This window comes from Rattus norvegicus, chromosome 14 (genome assembly GCF_021556685.1).
Source record: "Rattus norvegicus strain SHRSP/BbbUtx chromosome 14, alternate assembly SHRSP_T2T, whole genome shotgun sequence".
NCBI lineage: Eukaryota > Metazoa > Chordata > Mammalia > Rodentia > Muridae > Rattus > Rattus norvegicus.
Window position 1 is genome coordinate 57,334,600 of NC_141547.1, and position 22,076 is coordinate 57,356,675.

The 22,076-nt window shown below is 41.6% G+C and overlaps 1 protein-coding gene across 10 annotated transcripts in view; it reads right to left on the reverse strand.

Annotated features, from left to right (window-relative positions):
* The window catches only part of Pcdh7 (protocadherin 7), a 427,066-nt gene extending 405,246 nt beyond the window's left edge, over positions 1–21,820 (reverse strand). For 3 of the 10 annotated variants that reach the window (XM_087583797.1, XM_087583796.1, XM_087583800.1), the window contains exons 1-2: positions 18,954–21,799; positions 17,591–18,659 (exon numbers count right to left, since the gene is read on the reverse strand). In XM_087583797.1, coding sequence (XP_087439923.1) covers positions 17,591–18,659; positions 18,954–20,764 — 2,880 coding nt within the window. In that variant the 5' untranslated portion in view covers positions 20,765–21,799. 10 annotated transcript variants of the gene reach the window in all.
* Between the last annotated feature and the right edge of the window lie 256 nt (positions 21,821–22,076).

Genomic DNA, 22,076 nt, shown 5'->3' on the forward strand with positions numbered 1-22,076 from the left:
ATTCGTTTGCTCTTCACAGGCTCCTGAATACACAGGCTCCTTATATCTTTCTCAAAATCCTGAGATATTGAGATTTCATGTATGTAGAGATAATATATAAGAGAATTCAGAAATATTTCATATAGATATTTTTTGAAAAGTTTCTCAGTTCAAAAGAAAATATCCAATGGAAAATATCATTGACATTTTTTTAGATGTTAGCCATGCCAAAAAAGTAAAACAGAATTATTTTACTAAAAGTGAAATCACTAAGGTATAGTCTTAAGTGCTGTTCCTTTGCATTTTAGATGTTCCACACAAATTTACGTAAATTTTAAATAAAATACTGATGAATTTTTAAACTACAAAAAGGATAAGCAGTAGCAGCTCTTACTCGGAGATTCGGCTGGTCATGGTCAGCAATAGTCAGATGGTATTACATAGACAATTCCAAAAGTAAAATGGAGTTCATTGTGGTATATTCTTAGACTCCTTTTATACCATCACTTGTTATTGTTGTTCAGATTACTATATGTATTTACAAACTATATTTTGTTCCAGTAACTGTGCATGTTAACCACTGTTTATCATTGTTGCAAAAATACCTAAGAAATAATAGGGAAAGGTTCATTTGGACTCCTGGATCTCCAGGTCTCAGTGGATGGTTACATGGCACCGTTATATATGGCCCTGTACTTAGGCAGAATATTATGGCAGAGCCTGTGCTATGATACCAAGCAACTCACCTCATAAAAGACAAAAGGCAAAAGAATAGGGAAAAAGAAGCTGGAAACAAAGTAGTAGGTCAGGACAAGCCCCTAGTCATCTATATCACCTGTCTAGGTCCAGCCACCCCCTAATGTGGCCATCAAATTATGTATCCAATAATGAATTTATCCTTCACTGAGTTTAGACTCCTTGTAAACACTGCTGTAGGCCCACATCATCGATACATTATCCTTTAGGTTGGGAGAAAATATTTAAATCCTACCAGTGTGCATGAGACAAGACATACAGTATGGTGCAAGAATCTATCGAGGATTTGGAATATTGGGATATATCCCCTGCAGATATACAGCTATATTTTAATGGCATGTATAGTAATCAGTACTTCTTTGAAGGAACAGAAGAATTAGTTCTTACAAATATTTTGTAACTAACTCACTTTTCCTTTGCTTCCTTTTGTATATGCTTTTGAAAACTTCCGAGGAAATATATACATTTTATTTTTATGAAGCACTGATTCACAGAAATTTGTCAAAAATTTATTCTTCATTAAAAGGCATTTCCTATCTTGCATCAAACGGCAATTCACAGAAGATTAATGAATTTGTTTCTTCTACTTGCACTAATGATATGCAGAACACTTTGTGAATAGGGAATGAATTGGAGAATATTAAAATAACAAAAGTCTGTGATGGGGTATTTCTGAAAAAAAAGTGAGAGTGGGTTAGGAAAGGAAAAAGAGAATACATCTGTCTAACGCACAAGTTCCCATCCTATAATTTGCACTTTGATTGAAGTTTAAGGTGGTAGTACTTTTTTCAAATGGACTGACTGACCTAATTTCAAGAACATAATAAAAGATATCAGAATTGCAAGGTTAGACTATCACTGAAGCCTTGCCGAGAAGTGAGCAAATGCGATTTTATTCATAAAACTAGTTGTCTATAACGCAGAGCTGTTTCCTGGACTTCACAGTAGTTGGGAATGTGGCCTTTGTAGCTAGATTGTCTGTACTTGAACTGTAGCTCTGCACTTTGCAAATTATGGGACTGAGTAAGTCATTCTTCGTAAGTAACCGTCATACTCACCACGCCCATTGTCTACAACATAAAGATAACTATCAGTGAGACTGTGTGGTTGTTGTGTTCAACTGATGATTTCATACGTGCAAGCTACGTTACTGAATGCCCAGAATATAATGTACAACCCAAGCTTAGCTAGTGTGATTTATGTGGTGTTCCAAGGATGCCCTAGAGGAAGACTATTTTTTTTTCAGTCCCTTTCTATCAATTCTATTTGCAAGGTGCCTAGAATGCTGCCTAGAACTTAAATGGCAGATAGATGTTAGTCAGTGAACACTTGTCCTGTGAAACATCAACTATATTACCTTCGTATGGGTAGTATATATTTGTAAGCACCTATGCATATGGACACTGCATACACATATACCCATAAGCATGTATTTTATGCCACAAACAGAACATTAAGGGAAAACTCAACAAACTTAGGGGAGTTAATATGATTATTTCTGACCACTTGATGCACTGGATTGGAAGAAATAGACATTACCGTGATTGATTCCTGACCCCAGAAATGTTATTATCTCTGGAAGTGTTTTTGTCTTTGTGATCAACAGTTAAATATACTGAAAAGCAAATTTAAATGCAACTTTGTAAATACACTTGTGTTCATGCACTATTTATTTCCACTTCCCTGAAGAGAAAAACATTAAATTTTCCATTCTTAAATGTTGGAGGTCAAGTGCACACCCAGCCTCAGAGGCTCCGAAAGTGCTCCTTAGGAAAGGTGTGAGCAACTGTTTTGTTTCTTGCCTAGGAATGCTGACAGAAAAAGATTTAACTCCTGCTTTTCATTTGGATTTCAATGACTAAGAAAAACTAGATGTTTGCCTCTAAGTGTTAATATTGTCATTAAAAATAATTCGAATTTATGGATTGCTTTTGGGTATATACTGCTATTTCATTGAACAGTATACCTGCATACACTTACTGGCTAGCAAAATTAAAATAGCTAAAATGTTATTTAAATCAAATCTTCATGAAAACCAATAACTGTAGAAATGTTCAACATTATGCATGAGATGTTATATGCCGGAAACTAAAAAGTGTACTTAAAAATGTATGTGCACGCATACACATTATAGATTCAAATATTTTTTTCACAAAGATAAAACAAGTATATGAATCTTTCATCATTGAAAAACATATTTGAGGCTCCTTTTGACAGAAAAGGTGAAAAGTAAGGGCTCCTCTGAACATAAACACTACATGCAATGAGTGAGTATGTAAAAGCTGATGGTGCAGTCTGGTATGACCTAGTGAAGACCAAGAATGAACTGCGCTATGGACAGAACTGCGTGTTTCCAAGTTCGTCTACTGAAGTCATAAACCCTGGAATGCCAGTACTTGCTGAGAGGCATTTAAGGTTAAGTGAGGTCTGAAGGTTATGGTCCTCATCTGATAAGGCCTAGTGTTTTTCTCAGGGACTGTGGAGGCTTCTGTCAGTGCATGCACGAGGGAAAGCATGGAAGGAATGAGAAGGCAGTTCCATGCAAGCCAAGTGAGAGGCTTCTCCAGAAACCACATTGACCAGGACTTTGATCTAAGTCCTCAGAGAAAATGAAATTTAACTCCAGGTGTGCCCTTCTGTGATGGCAGCATGGGAAGATTCATACAAATTATTAAGACTTATGAGAGGCCTGGGGAAATGGTTCAGACAGAAACATTATGTGTCCTCAAAATACCAGGACCAGAATTCTATTGCCAGAAGCAAAATAAGAAAAAAAATATTGTCATGTGTGGTGACAAGTTTATAATCCTATCAGTAATGATTCAGAGACAGGCAGATGTCTTCAAGCTCCTTGACCAATAACAGTAGAAAAAGAGTGCGGGGATGGGGGGGAGGCGGGGGACACTGTTCCTGAGAAAAGATGTTGGAGGTTGTTCCATATGCACACTTATGCACTTGCACATATAAATGCATGCATATGTGCCTACGCATGCACACACACACACACACACACACACACACACACACACACACACACACGGGGGGGGGGAGAACATATGCACAGGCACAAAGACCACTGATAAAAATGTATAGCAGATATTTTATAGCAGAAAAGAATCACCAGACATTTTAAAAGGTTGTTTTGTAAACTGAACTACCAGTATTGCTATCATACAGACTTTCAGATATGGAGTCAGGGGTACACCACTAGGAGAAGTGGTGGACAGAAGAGGATGCGGCTTGTTCCCTTACTCCTGTGTGGCAGGCAGATACCTAAACCACAGTCCTCTAGCACAGCAAAGAGCAGTAAGTAATACCCTGCACAGCACCAGGGCTCGTGGTTGGTAACGGGTAAAGCTTCAGTAAATAGCAGCCGTTAATTTTAGATGCTGGTCATAAAGTGAAAGAAAAGATCCCAGCAAAATTGCCGTCAAGACAAAAAGGAAGGATTTAAGACGTAATGGAATCAAAGTAGGGTCACAAGGATAAGTGAATTAGGTGGAGACTCTTCTAAACTCCTTTTACAGCAGCAGCCATCACACCTCTTTCTTTACTAGAGAGAGGGCAACAGATCGGATGTCTTTCTGACAACAGCCAGTACCTCCTGGCATGTGTAAGGACCACACTCAATTGTCTCACTGTACAAGATCAGTGCTACTTTAAAAGAAACCATGGAAACAGACGAGCAGAGGGTCTAACTGATGAGAACAAATATTTTTGAAGCATATTGTAAGTGTAATGAAAGTCCTTTGGAGTGTCAAAGTACTTTCAGAAGGGAGACAACCTCTTGGCAATGGAGAAACAGTATCTTCCTTCATGAGAGCACATAGGAAAGTCCCAAATGTTCCATGTCACCAGATCAGGGCTTCGTACGCAAAATGACAGAAGACTTTCCTGTGGATATGTCAATCAGAGGCAGCTAGGGCTGGAAGGTGGGTTTTCTCACTGCTTCAACTAGTACAAATTTTCTATTTTTCCAGAGACTAGGAGTGAACTACTAAGGAAAACTTAGAATTTCAGAGCATCTAATCTAGAAATTGGTAGGCAAGCTTCTCATTTCCAAGCAGAACTGAGAAAAAATTTAAGCATGTCTGTGGAGTGAATCACTGCTCTAGGGCCAGGAATCCATGATAAATTATATGTGGCTAGCAGGCAAAAAGTGCTGGCTTTTAGATCCACTAAACCTCAGTAAACAAACGAACAAATAAATAAAGCTTCTATGCTACATAGAGTCAAATTTCTATGAATATAAAAATCCTAATTTATAATGTCTGTACTCTATAAAAACCCACAATAATCATGCTCAGTCCACAAGGCTTATCATACTGCAGAATCACCACAGTACTCTTTATTAATAAAGCATGTACTTCTTCTAACTTTTCGTTATTTTACCAAGATACTGCAGCTCTACTGCCTCTCAAAGTTTGGTGTATTTAGTCCACTTCACCAGAGAGGAGACAGCTGGAGCCCTGTGCATTCAGCCTGCTCTAAACAATCTACAGACCTCTGCCAAGAGAATTCCCTTTGAAGTTTCTTCCAACGGTGAAAAAAACGTTATTATCCTCTTTTAATCTCAGCTTCCTCAGGTTAAAATCAGGATAAGAAACAAATGCATGCTAACAAAGTCCCAATGAGTGGGAACTGCTTTACTACACAAGCAGAATAATGAGGGTAGGGGAATGTAGGTGCACTTGCAGGAAGCTCTTTTTTTATTTTCTACCCCTCCCCATTGTTCTCTTTCTTCCCCCACCAAATAAGAAGAAAATAAATAGAATAGAGCAGAAAAGGAAATAATGTTTAATGGCACCCAAAACTCAAAACCCTTTGCCTTTTTTAGATCAGAACACACCTTTCTGATAAATTCTAAATAAAAAATTCTAAACATGCATGTATGTACATGTGCATACACACACACACATACACACACACACACACACACACACACACACACACACACATAGAGACAGAGACAGAGACAGACAGACACATGGACCAACAGACAGGCTGGGTGTTTTAAATGAGCTCTTACTTTAAACACACACTCACACACACACTCACACACACACACACAGACACTCACACACACACACACACAGACATTCACACACACACACACACAGAGAGACAGAGACAGAGAGACAGACAGACACATGGACCGACAGATAGGCTGGGTGTTTTAAATGAGCTCTTACTTTAAACACACACACACACACACACACACACACACACACACACACACACCAGAGGGACTCTGGTTAGAGCCGCAGACGCTGGGTGCTTTAAGTGAGTTCTCATCCTTCTAGGCTCCAGCAGTCCTACCACTCTTCCCTAAGGCCCTAATCAAAATTTCCATTTCTTAAGGACTATTGATCTTTGGGATGTGCTGACCTAGTTATCTGCTTAAAGCAATTTACACCCAGGTGTGCTAAAAGCCCAACCAAACTCCTACAGAGGTCATTTACATTTTAAAAGGGGAACTCTTCAGGGCATTCCAAAGTCTAAGGGAGAGCTTTGGAATTGCACAAACTTTCCTACTTTCACTCCACTGCTTAGCTCCTTCAACTGCTGCTGGGTCCCCATTTCCAGACCTCTTTTCTCTGTAGATTCACTGCACCCTGATTTCTCTTTTCGGATATGCCAGCACATCACCTTTTAAAATGACTGCATGCCATGAGGTAGGGTAGAAATAGAAATGTTTGTGTGCAAGTCTGAGTTGGCATAGAAAATGAATGTCTGCAGAATATACAAATTGACAGATACAGAGATCCATCCGTGTCTGTGTTTGGGAGTACATATATCTATTTTTGCCCCAGATAAAGAATTCCAGAAAAATACTGACAACCCATATGCTTGCATGGTTCTTTGAAGCCCTTGTCCTTGATTGCTTTCTATTGCTGTGGTTAAATATCACGGCCAAAAACAACTTGAGAGGGAAGAGGGTTTATTTCACCTTAGAGCTTAAAGTCAGTCCAGCATAAAAAGAAGTAAAGGCATGAACTAAAGGCAAGAAGTGAAACAGAGATCTTGGAGTAATGATATTTACTGTCTTACTTTCCATGGCTAGCCCAACTTGCTTTTCAGTACAACCCAGGACCAATGGCTTAGTGTTGTCCCTGCCCACAGTGGGCTGAGCAAACAACCAACCACTACCCAACATCCACCACACCATCATTTCTGCACACAATGCCCCCACAGACTTGCCTACAGGTTAATCTGATAAAGGCATTTCTTCAGTTTTAGATTCTAGATTCTATCTTCCCACATGATGCTAAGCTGTGTCAAGTGAACCAAACAACAAAACAACAAAAACCTTACCAGCCCATTTCTCAAATGTGCCTGAAACCTGTTAAGTAACCAGGACTTTCAGTGCTCAATATAAACACTGTTGGTCCCTCTTATTAATAGGTTTGGGGTTTACAATGGAAGCAAGAATGAAGGTGATGAAAACAGAATTGTTCATTTGTTACTGAAGCCAGGGTCATAAACCACACTGCCAAGTAAAAAAAAAAGACTCTGGCCAATACAGTAGGGAGGCCTGAATCTCAGAGAACTCCATACCTCAGGAAAGGAAGACAAGCAAACTTTCAGAATATCTTACAGGGGTTATATTAAGGACGTCCTATAAGGCAGGAGGAAGGAGATCCATGGCAGGAACAGACACCAGGACAGCTATCACTGAATTTGTAGGGGGGGTCCACGGTGCACATTTGCTAGGGTCTAGGCCCAGCTCCTGCATATTCCCTGGTTGGTGGCCAAGTCTCTGTGAGGCCCCCTGGTCTCAGGTTTGTTGATTCTGTGGGTGTCCTTGTGGTGTCCTTGACCTTGATTTTTTTGTCTTCTATCCTCTATTCTTCCAAACACTCCCTGGGCTCAGCCCAATGTTTGGTGAGGGTAGGACTGGGAAGAGAGGAGGGAAGGGGGCTGTGATCTGGATGTAATGTGATTAAAGACAAAACAAGACAAAAACAAACAAACAACAAAAAGAGGTCCCACCATATTCCAGAACCAGTGTGGATGAATTTGAAAGCTAACTCTACAAAATTCCTAAGTACTCTATTCTACAAGGGTCGCCTTTAAGACTGCTCCCTGACACAGGGAAATGTGGTGGTGGAGAAAAATTTAGGTAGGGTTAGCTCCTCTGAACACAATGAATCCCCTGCCTAAGGTGCAACATGCTTGCAATGTTTTCGTTGGTGGTGGTTGGTTGGTTTTGTGTTTGTCTGTTTTTCCTTTTGTTTTGTTCTATTTTGTTTTGTTTTGTTTTGTTTTGTTTTGTTTTGTTTTCTGACAAGATTTCTCTGTGTAGCTTTGGCTGTCCTGGAACCTACTCTCATGACCAGACTGGCCTCCAACTCATAGAGATTCCCTGCCTCTGCCCCCAGAGTGCTGAGGTTAAACGTGGGAGGCACCAGGAGCCTGCTGCACATTCCCACTTTTCTCCATGTAAAACAATCGCCTTGGTTTTTAAAGTCCATGTTCTATCTCCACATCACAGACTTGCACAAGTTAATAAAGTATTTTAAAAATAGCCCACATGAAAGAAAAAAATTTTTTCTCTCTCTTTTTTTTTTTTTTTTTTTTTTTCGGAGCTGGGGACCAAACCCAGGGTCTTGTGCTTGCTAGGCAAGCGCTCTACCGCTAAGCTAAATCTCCAACCCCATGAAAGAAAAATTTAATACAAAATTAGAGATTTTTTTCATAAATGCTGTTCACTGAAAGACAGACTATGAAGTCACTTTGTCAAGAATGTGGGAGGGTCTTGGGGCTATTTTTCCAACATATATTGAAAATAAAGTCAGGGTGAAATTAATTTTTGAAGGTTTGATTTTAAATATTGCCTTAATAACATACAATCCTACAAATAACTTATGACAATGAATCATGAGATCTTCAAGTCACAACTCACTTTAAAAAAGCCTTTTCAATTATGACAGTGATACCTGAAAAATGTTAAGATTTCAGACATATACCTCAAAAAATAAATTATACAAACTTCTCTCCTATATTTTAGGAACTTTTGAGTTCTGTCTGTTTTGGGGAAGATTGTAGCTGTAATTTCTAAAACTTAACTTTATTCAAAATCACAATTTCAGACAATAATGGTGCCATAGGCCCTTAATTCCAGCAGCCCAGGAGACAGAGGCAAGCAGTTTGGCTTGGATACACAATGAGTTGTGAACTTGCCCAGGGTACACAGTGAAAACTTGTTTCAACAAAACTAATAACCAAACGAAACAAAAACAAGAGCTTCACTTGGATGCTTTCTCTATTCTTGAGTCTGAGGGGCTATTCTGTCATTGGTTTTGTAAATTTCTTAAGCTGAATTCCATCATTCATGAAAAGGCTGCTGGTTGCTTCATTAGCTTCATCGAGGAAATAAAGAAGGTGCCCCCCCCCCCCCAGTTTGTTCTGAAGAGCAAATAAGCAAACATGTATCTACCATCTAGTGTTTTGGAAATTAAAAGGCACAATGAAAATAAATGAACATCCTTTCAGGTCCTGCAAACATTATATTAACTTCATGAAGGCAGGAACTCTATGCTCCTTACCCTGGACTGGTAGTAATATCACATGTAGTAAAAGAAAAAGAAAAACCGTTTAAACTGAATGAACCCATTAAGTGAATTGGTATCTACTATAACATCATTCTCCGTGGATTTTCTAAAGCGAATTGATTACTGCCTTTTTATTTTAAAATAAAATATCCAAACATTAAGTTATACAGAGCAATGGGTGAGTTCATCTCCCTCAGAGCATGGATACCTGTTTTACAGGAAGTTCTAGTAATGACAATGAAGTGTCAGAAAAGATGTCCCCAAATTGCTAACACTGGGGACCAGGAAGCTGGAGAAGGTAGGGAGTCACTGGACACACACTCACACGGAAAACTAAGTAAGCAAAAAAGTCGCAAGGACTGGGTTCGAGCCTCTCAGAAAGCTTGCTGTCACGAAAGGCTGCAACAAGTGGGGTGTGCGTGAATGGACGTAAAATCCTGGAGCATGACAGTGCATTTTTACTTTAGTTTTATTAAACTTTTCTGACTGTCTCGGTAAACAATTGTAAACTTCCACTCAACAGTGCCGAGCATGATAAAGGGTGATTCTCCAACCACTCCTAACCTGCCGCATGCTAAGACATAACATTTATCTAGGAATCAAAAGCAGAAATGCTCATGTGGACACAGGGACAGCTACACCAGTACTGCACAAATGACTATATATTTATTTCATATATATGCATATATCATACACACACATATGTGTGTGTGTTTGTGTGCGTGTGATGTGTGTGTGTGTGTTGTGTGTGTGTGTGTGTATTTGCCTTGAGAACATTGAAGTTATTGCCTGCACATGCTACCCAAGCACTATGTCATAACTTCCTATTTCGTGGTAGAAATTGGGTATATTAAACAGTTCCCCAAGAGTATGACACAGGCTGAATTTGCAAATACTGACTGAGGGTTCTTCTTTGTAAAAGTGTTCAGTAACGCCACCCGTGGGCACCCACTACACAGTGTACCAACTCCAACTCTTAGACTTTGTTCTATCACTTCTTGTTTGTACGTTAGTACAGTTTGTTGCAAAATCTACATTTTAAGTCTATTGAAGTGAGTTTTTTTTCTTTGAGATGAAGAAACAGGCATCTGAGAGAAGCAGAACAGGGTCTGGGTTCCTCTCCAGACTCTTAGCCTGGGTCTGGTCTTTGAAACAAAATGAGAGGCAAAGGATAATTAAGTTCTTTATTCAGGAATTTCACTGCCAGCTCAATAATACTTCAGAAAATGGTCCTTTTGCAAGATGAGATGAACAGCTCATGGTATAAAAACCCGTAAGTGCACATTAGGCACTTGTATGGGCTACGGCAATTCACATCACTTCACACGTCTGTGTTGTTCCAATAATCTTCGTTATTTGTTAAAATGCTAGTAGACTGACAATGGTTGACACACACACACAATGAAATAGAACAGAACAAAACAAAACCTGGGGAACGTGAAACTCTTGTCCAGCACTTTGGAACTTGGAGAAAATTATCATTGGGCAGGGCAGATAGTGCAACAAATATAAAAGAATCAGACCATGGACAGCACATAAACATAAAATATAACAAATACATACAGAGATATACAAACATGGGGGTTGGTTAGAGGATGCCAACTTACCTAGACCATCACTGCTACAACTGAAACCACCCATTTCAGGTCTCCACCAATGGAACAATTCTTAGAACTGCAAGGTTATATTACCTGACATCAGCCATAAAGGCCTCCCTATGAACATAGTCCACAAAATTGGAGGGTATATATTCCTTCGGAATTTGTCTATAGTGACTTTGGTAAATCTAACAAAATTCAAAAAAAAACTTATCATCAATAACAAAATAACAAACAACTCTTAAAAATTCTACAGGCTGTTTATTTCAAGATTAAGGAAAATTTAACCCATTGCAGCGTCTGTGATAGACGCAGAAAGTCACAGACTAATATATTTTATTAAAGTGCTTGAAGTCTTTAATATTCATATGTGGGTAAAAACACAAAAGCACATAGTGACATTCAGAATTATAACACAGATTTGGCAAGAGCTGTCTGCCTAGCTGGAAGAAGTTGTGATCACATGAGACAGAGAAAACACTGATCAATTTAGGGTTTTATTCGAAATCAGTATTTAGTGTACTGTAGATGAAGATGTAAGAAACTGAATTTCCCTTTGTTCACACAAAGCCAAAGTCCTTAGAGTTACTATTATCGAAATATGTTTTGGGTTTTTTTCTTAATGATTTTTTTATCAAGTGTTAGCGGTTGCTAGCCATCTCTTTGAGAACAGAACTGTAGACATCTGTGAATAATACATGCCTGTATTAATACTGCCTCTTTGGACCTTAACTTGCTTTCAAACTATTTGTTTTCCCTAAGTAGGGAAAAAAGGCTTGAAAATAAAATGCACAACAAGGGGAACAAACAGTGGTTGGCTGACACCCCACGGCCAAGGTCAGGCTCCAGCAGGTGTCGGAGTAGCAAGGTGGTGACAGAGTATGGTGTAAATTGGAACATCGTATTAGAGTGGAATTCAGCCAAACACCGTAATGTATGGATGTACACGCATCTGAAAGAAGGAAAATAAAGATTTATGTAGGTTAAAATAAAAAAAAAACCACATTGTAGAAAATCTCCCTAAACTCTTACACTCGACCACAAAGCTGATATAGAGGTCTGGAAATAGATAAAATTTTTAATTGCCAATTATAGAATTATGAATGATAACGGTGCTCAAGTGGGGAAAACTGTCTTGTCAGAGCAACCCAACATCAGGAGCCTTAATGGTTCTGTTGTTTGTACACAGCATTACAGCTCAATACAAACATCACTAAATTCCTGAAAATAAACCTTTCTTCCGCCCTTAAAACATTAATTCAGCAGAAGTGATAATTAAGATGAGTTTTAGTGGTTTCAGCTCAGCTTTTTTTGTATGTGATTTCTCCCACTAACTAGTGCTAAATAAAGCACCGTACCGTGTGCATGACACAGACTCCGCTGTAGACAAGAGTTTAAGGGCTTTAAAAAAATTAAAATTAAAAAGGAAACTTACTGTAGATTCACTGAAACAGCTTAAAAGCTATATTTTGTCTATAGAGTCACAGAAAATGAATGAATGGGAAACTTTGCCATAGTCTTGAAGTTGGTTCTCTGTGTTCTGAGTGTACACAAGGTTTGACTACATTTACTGTACCATGATCTCCCTATCACTGCCCCCCCCCGCGCAATGAGGGTAATGAGTATTCCAGTTGGTCCTACGACAAAACCATTGAAATTAGTACAATGTACACTTTACATATGATGCCTCTGCAAATCCACGTTGATTAGCAACAACAATAACAACAACAAAACACCTTTATTCTTTCCAATTGAAAACAAAGTCTCACTCTTCTGTGAAACTTAGTAAATCAACTGGGAAAGACAGAAGAAAGTCATGAAATTGTATGGTTAGGATAGGTGGTTATGGCATCAGGAAATCTAGAAACCAAATGTGGTAATCAGTTTTGGTGAAAAAGGTAAACAATTACTTCAATAAGAATCTACAAAATTGGCCATGTATAAGGCTGAGGATGTTTTCATTGTTTTCCAATAAAATGCCTTTCTAGTGACGATATGCAAAATGTTATCCGTGACAGGAGCTTAAGACTGTTCTTACTCTTGTGCTAACCTTAAAATACTGTCAATTACTTTTTACGAACCCATGCTAATCAAAGCCACATTAACTCAGTTTCATGTGCATCATCATCTGATACCTTTCATAAAATATGAAATTATGAACTTCTACTAAAATCAGTAAGTTTTAAACTTTAAATTACACACAAGTCACAGAGCTGAGGCCCAAATTATACTCTATTGTAAAAAGGCCTATCTTTATAGTCAAAGATATGAGCAAAGGCATAAGCCAGCTGAAACGGACTCTTGCCACTGTTACATTCTACACAGAGAAACTTACTGAGATTCAAAGGCTGTTTTGCTTCTAAGTGGTTTAATGAGGACACTTGGCTTCTGGTCTATGTCATGTCCCTAATAACTTTGTGAACATAATCAGACTACTTTTTTATGCTAGCTTCTCAGTGGTACCTTTTCAATCTAAAATGTGATGACTCTCACGATTTTAAGTGGAGTCAATAAGGTGTTGACCTGTGTGCTTTAATTTCTCCTTTGTGTAGGTTCAACATTCAAATACCACAAACATGTCAGTGTATGGACATCAGCACAAAATAAAGCACTAATGGCCACACGGTTGCTACACAAGAATGCATGCTTGAGTGTAAAAGAAGGAAAAAGCTCATGACACGTAGAAATTGTGGAAACTATAGATTTTTATCATTTAGTCACTCCTATCAAGTAATCATTAGTCGATTCATTGGTTTAAGATAAATTTTAGAGACCATTTAACTTGTTCTACTGTGAACTTCCCTTTAAAGTTGCACATCAACTGTGGACCACATAACTGAATGAAGATTTCCATGTGCCTTACTCAGTCAAAGACTTGGGTAATATTGCTTAGAAGATGTCCCTCTCCTATTAGCATCCTGCCCAGAATGCTAAGCCAAAGGTAAAAGAAATATATGCATATTCACTGGGCTTCATGAAAGAGTATTGGTTACAGGCAGGTGAACCACCTTGCAAACGTTCTCCTGGAGAATTATCAAGATGCTGTGTGGAGCTGACATCACTTGCAGATATGTAATATCTGCTGAAATATATCTGCTGACGCACATGCAGATTGAGGCTTAATTGTCATTAAATTGAGCACTCTGAAACTCACAGAAAGGTACACATGTGCTTCCAAAACACCATCATCTTTTATAAAGTTCACTTGTACTATTTTAATTAAGTGTATAATGAACGTTGACCAAAATCTTATTAATTAAGGAGAACATTATTCAGACTAAATCAGCAGTTCCTTACAGAAGGGAAACTGTCAGTGGAGTTAACAAGATTTCTTTTTCTGTGGGTACATTGTGATCAGCTCAAAATGAATTTTAAAATAAATGTTTATTCAAGGCCAATTATAAAAATTTCCTTACGTTTCATTTGGGAAATACTATAAAACATTTTATATATAAAGTCATTATCTTTAAAAAAGCATACCAATTGTTAAACTCAATAGGATTTGAGAATAGCTGGAGAACTGAAACTCTACATTTGTAGTTCGTAGTTTGTTAATTGTTGTAATTTTTTTGAAGTTTTATTGAAATTATTCAGCACAAATTTTAAAAATGAATGGACTGCATTTTCTTGCTATTTTCCCTCAATCAGATGTACAGCTATCCCTTTATATCTCAGGACTGCAGGCCACCACGTTTGCCAAGCAACTGAAGAACTGAACTCAAGAGACAGAATCTGAGCCTCACTGTGCTCGAGTAAACATCAGGTACTGGATGGCGAAGGCTTTGTTTGCAATGCAAAGGTCTGAACTATGAAGAGCTAGGTTCCACCCCTCGGTTTTCTAATGGGTGAGTGTGAGAAATAGTTTCATCCACTGCCCAACACACATCTAGAGTTTGTCAGAGTATTAATAGATGCTCAAAGTGTACCTAGAGCCTGTGAAACCAATCCAAAGGAAGGAGAAGGGAGAGAGAGTATAAATTCTATTTGTAAACTTGGATTTCTGGGGAGGTGTTGGTTTACTAAAATGTGGCCCCTAATATCACACAAGAAAACACAACTCTCATGCAGAAAAGACTGAAAGAAATGTCACTTCCATTATATCAGTCTGTATAAAGCAATATCATGCGATAGTTCAGAGAAATTTTAAACAAAATTAAGGCATTCTAGCAAATGAGGAATTTTAAAAGTACAAGTCTCAAATTAATTGAAAGACTGGAAGTCTCAAATTTTAGATAAATGCATCTTTCAAAGAGGGAAACAGCAAAATCCCGTGTGCCGATAAACAAAGTCTAATGAAAGCAAACACGGCTTCGTTCTGTGAACACTAAATCTTTTAAAGGTACAAATAGAAAAGGAGTTATGTATGATGAAAACAAAAATCTAGACGAAGTGGACTGCATTCCTGTCGGATGAAGCAGAATGTAACTTTGAAATGGATCTCTCGTCCCCTGAGAGCAATATTGAGAAGAGGAAGGTATCAATTACCACCATTAATTACATTAGGGGGAGTGGGTTTCATTCGCCTGTATTTTATTGTAGGTCAGCTATTTGCTTGTGGTTAAAACTTCGTACATCTTTGGAGCACCTAATGGCGTGCAAGTTTTCCAAAGTCACCTTTGGCAAACTGAGTGATTCATTCCACTCACTGCACTATGTGGCTTTTTTTTTTTTTTTTTTTTTTTTTTTGTAAATGGACTTTGCTCAATTGAAAGACAAGTACCATACATTAGTCAATTTAGGAGCATATCTCTTTGCTTTTTCAAGTGGCATGCCTCTTTGACATTAAGTGATTTTAAAATTCAAGAATATAGCGCTGCCCCAACCAATGAATCAAGCACAGTTTAAGTGGAAACACAAGCCTTGTGTTTGCATACAGTATTTGTCAATTTGCCATTTTATATACCCATTAAAAAGCATACAATTAAGAAATTTAGAAGATGAATGTGCGAATGTCCCTGTAATAGGGCAAAGCCAGGATTAGCCTGGCAATGGGGATGTAAAGCATTTGTAGAAAGCTGTCTTCACATTATGTTGTACTTCTGGTATGATTTGCTAAGGAAATGACAAGACCTCATGTGTATATAGACACATGAAATATAATGTTGTACATAAATAACATGGAAAAATGCTGTATGCTTCATTGGAGTCTTTCCTGTTTTCAAAACTGATGAAGACATTAAATACCAGGCCAAAGCACATTGCTTTTAACTTCAGGTAAAGCAAAAACACAGCAGAAATAAACTCTCCACAATATCAAATAGTGGTCTCAAGTAAGTAATTCAAACTCACATGCATCCAAAGATCTATTTTCAAAAGCTATTTCAATACACAGTAGTTCAAACCTATATTTTTTTACTGTTTTTAATAGGGTATCTTTAAAAGTGTATTACTTCTGTGTCTTCTTCCAATCCAAATAAATACTGTAAAACAAAATGCTACATGTAGAAAGTATTTTAATATTTAATAATGATGAAAACTATGAAATGTTAGTATTTATTCTCCCTAACATATTGAATGAGACTATATAACAACTTTCCCTTCCACCTCAATTCTCCTCAGAGGACACATTCTACATGCAAAACAAATCTGGCAAAAAAAACCCAAAAACCCAAAAACCAAAAAAACAAACAAACCAAAAAAAACCCACCATATTACAACATTTAACAAGTTGTAAATGTAATTCCTAAGGTCAGGTTGTGTAGTAAAACATGTGATGCATTCTTTTTTCAGTGTTCTGGCCAGCACCTCAGCACTTTCCAAAAGGATTTATTTGCTGTGGGACAAACTTTGGAGGGCATAAAAAGTAAACTTCTACATAATACATACGACACAAGCAAACTATAAAATAAATCTGACATAGTCAGAAGTTGCCCTCAAGCACACACATATATACATATTGCTGTTTTCCACATTTTACCAGGAAGCAGCTATGTCACAGAACACACAAAAGTAACACCCATAGTTTTTCTTTTTTTTTTTTTAGTAATTCCCAAAACATCCACAAATATCTTCTACTAAGTACAACTTAATTTTGTTTACAAGCTTTGGAATATTGAATATGAAGAATTCAGGTGCTGATTGCACATCCACATAGGAGCCTAATCATTATGAATAAATGTTGTTATAGATACAAAGTATTAAAAATGCAATTATGCATGGCACTTGCTCTTCATTAAGTACTTTTAAACCACTGTTTTCACCCAATCAAAGGACTATGGCAGGATTTCAAGATTTCTGCCTCAGCTCTGCGTTTCTATGAATCAGTGTCTGCTGACTTGTAAAATCCTGCATGATTCATGACAGAGTTAAAACTTTTCAGTGCCCAGTTAGAATGGGCACTAGTTGTAACTCTAGAAAATTTTCCCTTAGAATTCTCCCAAGAAGATATACATATTTACTCTATAAACATAAAATATTCACGAATGAACGCTGTCAAATACTAAGAGAAGCACAAAACACTACCTTTCCCTTAGACACCATGTAAACCCACAGTCTAGTTTCCAAAAAAAAAAAAAACCCAGCAACACATCTCTATCCTATAAGGTCTCTGGTACATCAATGGCATAAAAATGCACATTAACCTCCTAGTTTTCAAACCAGAAGGACCCTTATAAAGAAAAGACACAACTTCACAGAAGTTGCTCCATCTCTGAATGACCGGCCCTCTCTGGGACATGTAAACACGTCTGGGATATGTCTTACCTGTTTGCTGTACTTGTTACTGGTTTGACAGCTGTACTCAGAGCAGTGATCTGATCCAATTGAAATGTTGTCTCCTGCTCCCACAAATGTGTTGGCTGGTGGTAGATCTTGTACAGCTTGATGTTTTTTCCCTGCAGTTGGTGACTGGGGGTGAAGCTGGACAGTAGGCAGCGGGGAACTGGATTTGTAATGCCTTGCCAGGTCTGGACTGCCAGGCCCACCGTTAACAGATCGGTATCGGCCCATGCTGGGGCTGTCTGACAGCTTCTCATTGACACTGTCATACCTCTGTCCATTCGGTTTAGAAGCTTCAACAGTGACGATGCTGCTGTAGAGTGGCTGTTTAGATTTTTTGTTTTTCTTGTCCTTTTTAGGCTTCTTAGATTTGTCATGCTGCTGGGGTGTAAAAAAGTCCTCATGGTCTTTTTTGCCAGCTTCATAGCCATTTTTACTTTTGGACCTGCAGTATCTTGCCATCATGACAATTAAAATGATTAGAATCACAGTCATAATGCCAGCCACCACCCCAATGACAATACTGAGTCTCTGTTTGCTAATTTCATAGCTTGGGTCACCAGCTATATCCTGGGTGAGTGGGGTGTGCAGACTTCGGACTATCTGAGAGTCAATCACAGTTGCATTGGAAACACTTTCATTGACAAACACATGCACCAAAGTCGTAGTGGACTGGGAAGGCTGGCCGCTGTCATTCACTTGCACAACCAGCCTGTGCAAGCCATAATGCTTTTGGGTGAGTTTCCCCACTAAGGAAACCACACCACTGGTGGAATCAATCTCAAACAGCTTGAAAGGATTCCCTCCCACAATGCTATAGTTCAAGTCTGCATTGATGCCATCGTCGCTGTCTGTTGCCAACACTGTCGCTACTACTGTCCTGACATTACTTGAAGGTGGCAGCAACGTGTAGGAAATATTTCTGGGAAGGGTAACTGTGGGAGCATTGTCATTTTCATCCATCACAAAGAGAGAGACTGTGGCTGTGGCCGACCTGGGAGGATCTCCTCCATCCACTGCCTTCACTCTGAAAGTGTATGTTGTCTGATGTTCCCTGTCAAAAGACATCGTGGAGTAAATGGTCCCTGTGTCATTCTCAATAGAAAAAATGTTACTGTTCTCCTCTATGTACAGACTCATCTCTGCATTCCGTCCCTTGTCAGCATCCATCACGGTGACCATACCCACAGGGCTGTTGGGCTGCAAGTTTTCCTTCACATAAAAGGTAAAGACATCCTGCATAAACTTAGGGTCGTTGTCATTTTTATCAGCCACCTGTACAATCACCGTGGTGCTGCCTTGCAGCACAGGAATGCCTTTGTCTTTGGCATTAACTTTAAACTCATACCTGTCAGTCTGCTCCCGGTCCAATACTGTATTGACCAGGATGTCCCCAGAATCGGGATCGATGGCAAAGGTCCCCATCACTGAAGAGTCCAGCGAGTAGGCTATCTCTGCATTCTTCCCGCTGTCAGCGTCTGTCGCCAGCACCGTGGCTACCCTCTCCCCGGGAATGTTGTTTTCTGGAAAGTAAACCTCGACCACCGACTGGCCAAAGACAGGAGGGTTGTCGTTGGTGTCTCCCACCTTGACCACCAAGGAATTGTTGCTGGAGAGGCTGGGACTGCCGGAGTCCACAGCTACTATGACCACGTTAAACTCCCGGGTGGTCTCATAGTCCAGTGGGGCTGATGTGTGCAGGAAGTACTTTTTCTTGTTCTGATCTCCCTCGGTGTCGCTGGCTGGCTTAAGCTGAAAAGGCACATCTCCCACCACAGTACAGGTGACTACCCCGTTCTCGCCTTGGTCTCTGTCGGACACTTGTACCAGGGCGATGGGGGTGTCCACCAGGACGTCTTCGGCCACGTTGGCCACCCCGTCCTTAAGCGGAATGCGCCCTATCTTGCGGATTTCGATGGAGGGAACGTTGTCGTTCTCATCTTTGATATTGAGGACCACGGTGGCCTTATCGGTCTTGGGGGGCTGCCCGCGGTCACGGGCCATTACTGTGAATCTCAACTGATTCACTTCCTCGCGGTCGATACGGTGTAAGACACTGAGCCAGCCCGATGTTTCATCCAGACGCAGTAGCCGTCTCACCGACTCGGTGGCCGCCCCAAATACATACTCGATCTGTCCATTGACCCCTACGTCCAAATCGGTGGCGCGCAACTGTAGGATGGGGGTGCCGGGAGCGCTGTTCTCAGCCAGATCAGCCTCATACACGCTCTTCTCGAAGCGAGGGCTGTTGTCATTCACGTCGGTGATGAGCACCCGCAAGATGGCCTGAGAGGACCGAGGTGGGTCGCCCCCATCGCGCACTCGGAGGGTCAGTTCATAGGAATCTCTCTGCTCCCGGTCCAGCGCCCCCTTCACTATCAGCTGCGGTTGTTTCTCGCCGTCTGGAGTGTCCGCCACCTGCAGCTCGAACACACTGCTTCGACCACTTGGACCAGTCCCACCGCCACCCTCAGGCGCGTCCAGCCGCCGCTTGGATCCCCCAGAGCCGCCGCCGCTCCCGCTGTTCCCGCCGCCCCCTGGGTAGGGGGCGCTGTCCGCCGGCCCCAAGCGCCTTCCCTCGCCGCCGCCGCCACCACCCCCGGGCTCCTGGAGCAGCTCGTAGCGCTCGATGCCGTTGCGACCAAAGTCACGATCGGTGGCCGTGGGCAGCAGGTAGAGCGTGCCTACAGGTCGGTTCTCCTCCACCGTGAGCGTGAGCACCGGCGACGGGAAGGTGGGCGTGTTATCGTTGATGTCCAGCACGATGACCCGACCCTCAAACAGGTCCACCCAGCTCTGCGAGGGCCCTATCACCGACACCTCGAAGTCCAGGAAACATTCGTTCTCGTCGAAGATCATCTGACATTGGGGCAGCTTCTCTCGGTCGATGCGCCGCTCGCTGGTGCTCAGCTCGCCGGTGAGGTTGTCAATCTTCAGATACTCAGAGCCAGACTCAAGGCTGAAAGTCACCTCACCAGAACCGGTCACGATGCCCAGGTCCGAGGCCACATTGCCGATCCGCACGTCGGCGGGGCCCTCCTCAGCCAGCCGGTACCGGAGCAGCTGCTTGGCGGCAGCCAGGCTGAAGCAGAGCGGCAGAAGGAGACAACAGCCCAAGCACCAGCCGCGCGCCCATCCCGTGGTCCGCATCCTCAGCATCTTCTCTTGCTGCTGCTGCTACTGCTCCTTCTAACCACAACCCCCCTCGTCACCCCCCTCCTCCGGGGCTGGCCGCCTGCCCTCCCCTCGGTCCTCCTCTCCGGGAAAGGAAGAAATGAGAGGGAGGGGAGGGAGGGGGGCCAGAGTAGCGAGTAGAGTCCGCTGATGGGAGGGGGGTCAGCTATAGATGCTTCTTTTTTTTCTCCTTCTGCTTCTTCCGAAAGTTATTGTTTCATAATTCATGCAATGGGTGCTAATCGCCCGCTCGCCGGCCACCGTTTACTCGCAGTACTCACAGTTCACGGGACACTGCGCGCCACGGGCTTGGTGCCCCCACAAAGTCATCCCCTCAGCGGGAAGATCCTAAGATCCAGTCCCCAAGCCCTGGGAAGGGGCCGGAACCGCTTCGGCAAGAGGGCGGCGGAGTCTGGTAGCGGACTGGAGCAAACCTGCAGCCTTCCCCGCCTGACAGCCCTGCTAGTCCTTACTGCTACTCGAGTTAAGTCCAATTCACGTTCCAGCTACTCACTCTAGACCCAGGCTCTGTTTAGGCTCCGGAGGTCCAAACAAACGTGAGCCGCTTCCTGCTCCAGTCTCTGGGGCGAGCAACAAGCCAGTCTCAACTCTGACTCCTCTAAAGCAGCCGGGAAGCACTCAACATATCTTGAATGAAAAATTCCACGGCAGGTCGCTTCGGGCAAGGTGCAGCGAAGACGCCTGGCGTCACAGCTCGGTCCGCGACCGGGTGCTCTCGGCGCGCCAAGGAGCAGCCCGAGCCATCTTCAGAGACGCCCAGAGTCGGTCGCTTCTCACCCCGGAGAGCTCGGGTTTCTCTTTTTTCTTAACAACTCTGCGCAAGGTCATTAGTCACGAAGCCGCCGCCTGAAACCGCAGCAACCATTCGCCCGCGGGGGCGAGAGCCGAACCGTGCGCACCGCGCGGTGCCCAAGTTTGGATTCTCAGCCGCAGAGTCCGTGCCTTCCCTCACCTGCATTCGGCCCGCGTGTTGGAGCAGTGGGATCTGCAGCGCTGTGCGCGATTCAGGGAGGAGATTGCAGCCTCTCTCTCCCCGCTCTCTCTCGATCCCTCCCCTCCCTCCCTCCTTTTTTTCTCTCCTCCCTCCTCTTCGCTCTCCTCCCTCCTCTCCTTTCCCCTTTCCCCCCTCTCTCACTCTCTCTCCAGCACAGTCTCTCAGCTTCTTCCAGTCTCAATGCGGGGAACTCGAGCTGAACTTGATCCCTTTGCAGTTCAAAGGTGAGCAAGCCTGGCTCTGTGCATCTGCGACATTGGCCCGGTGAAAGCTCACGACCAG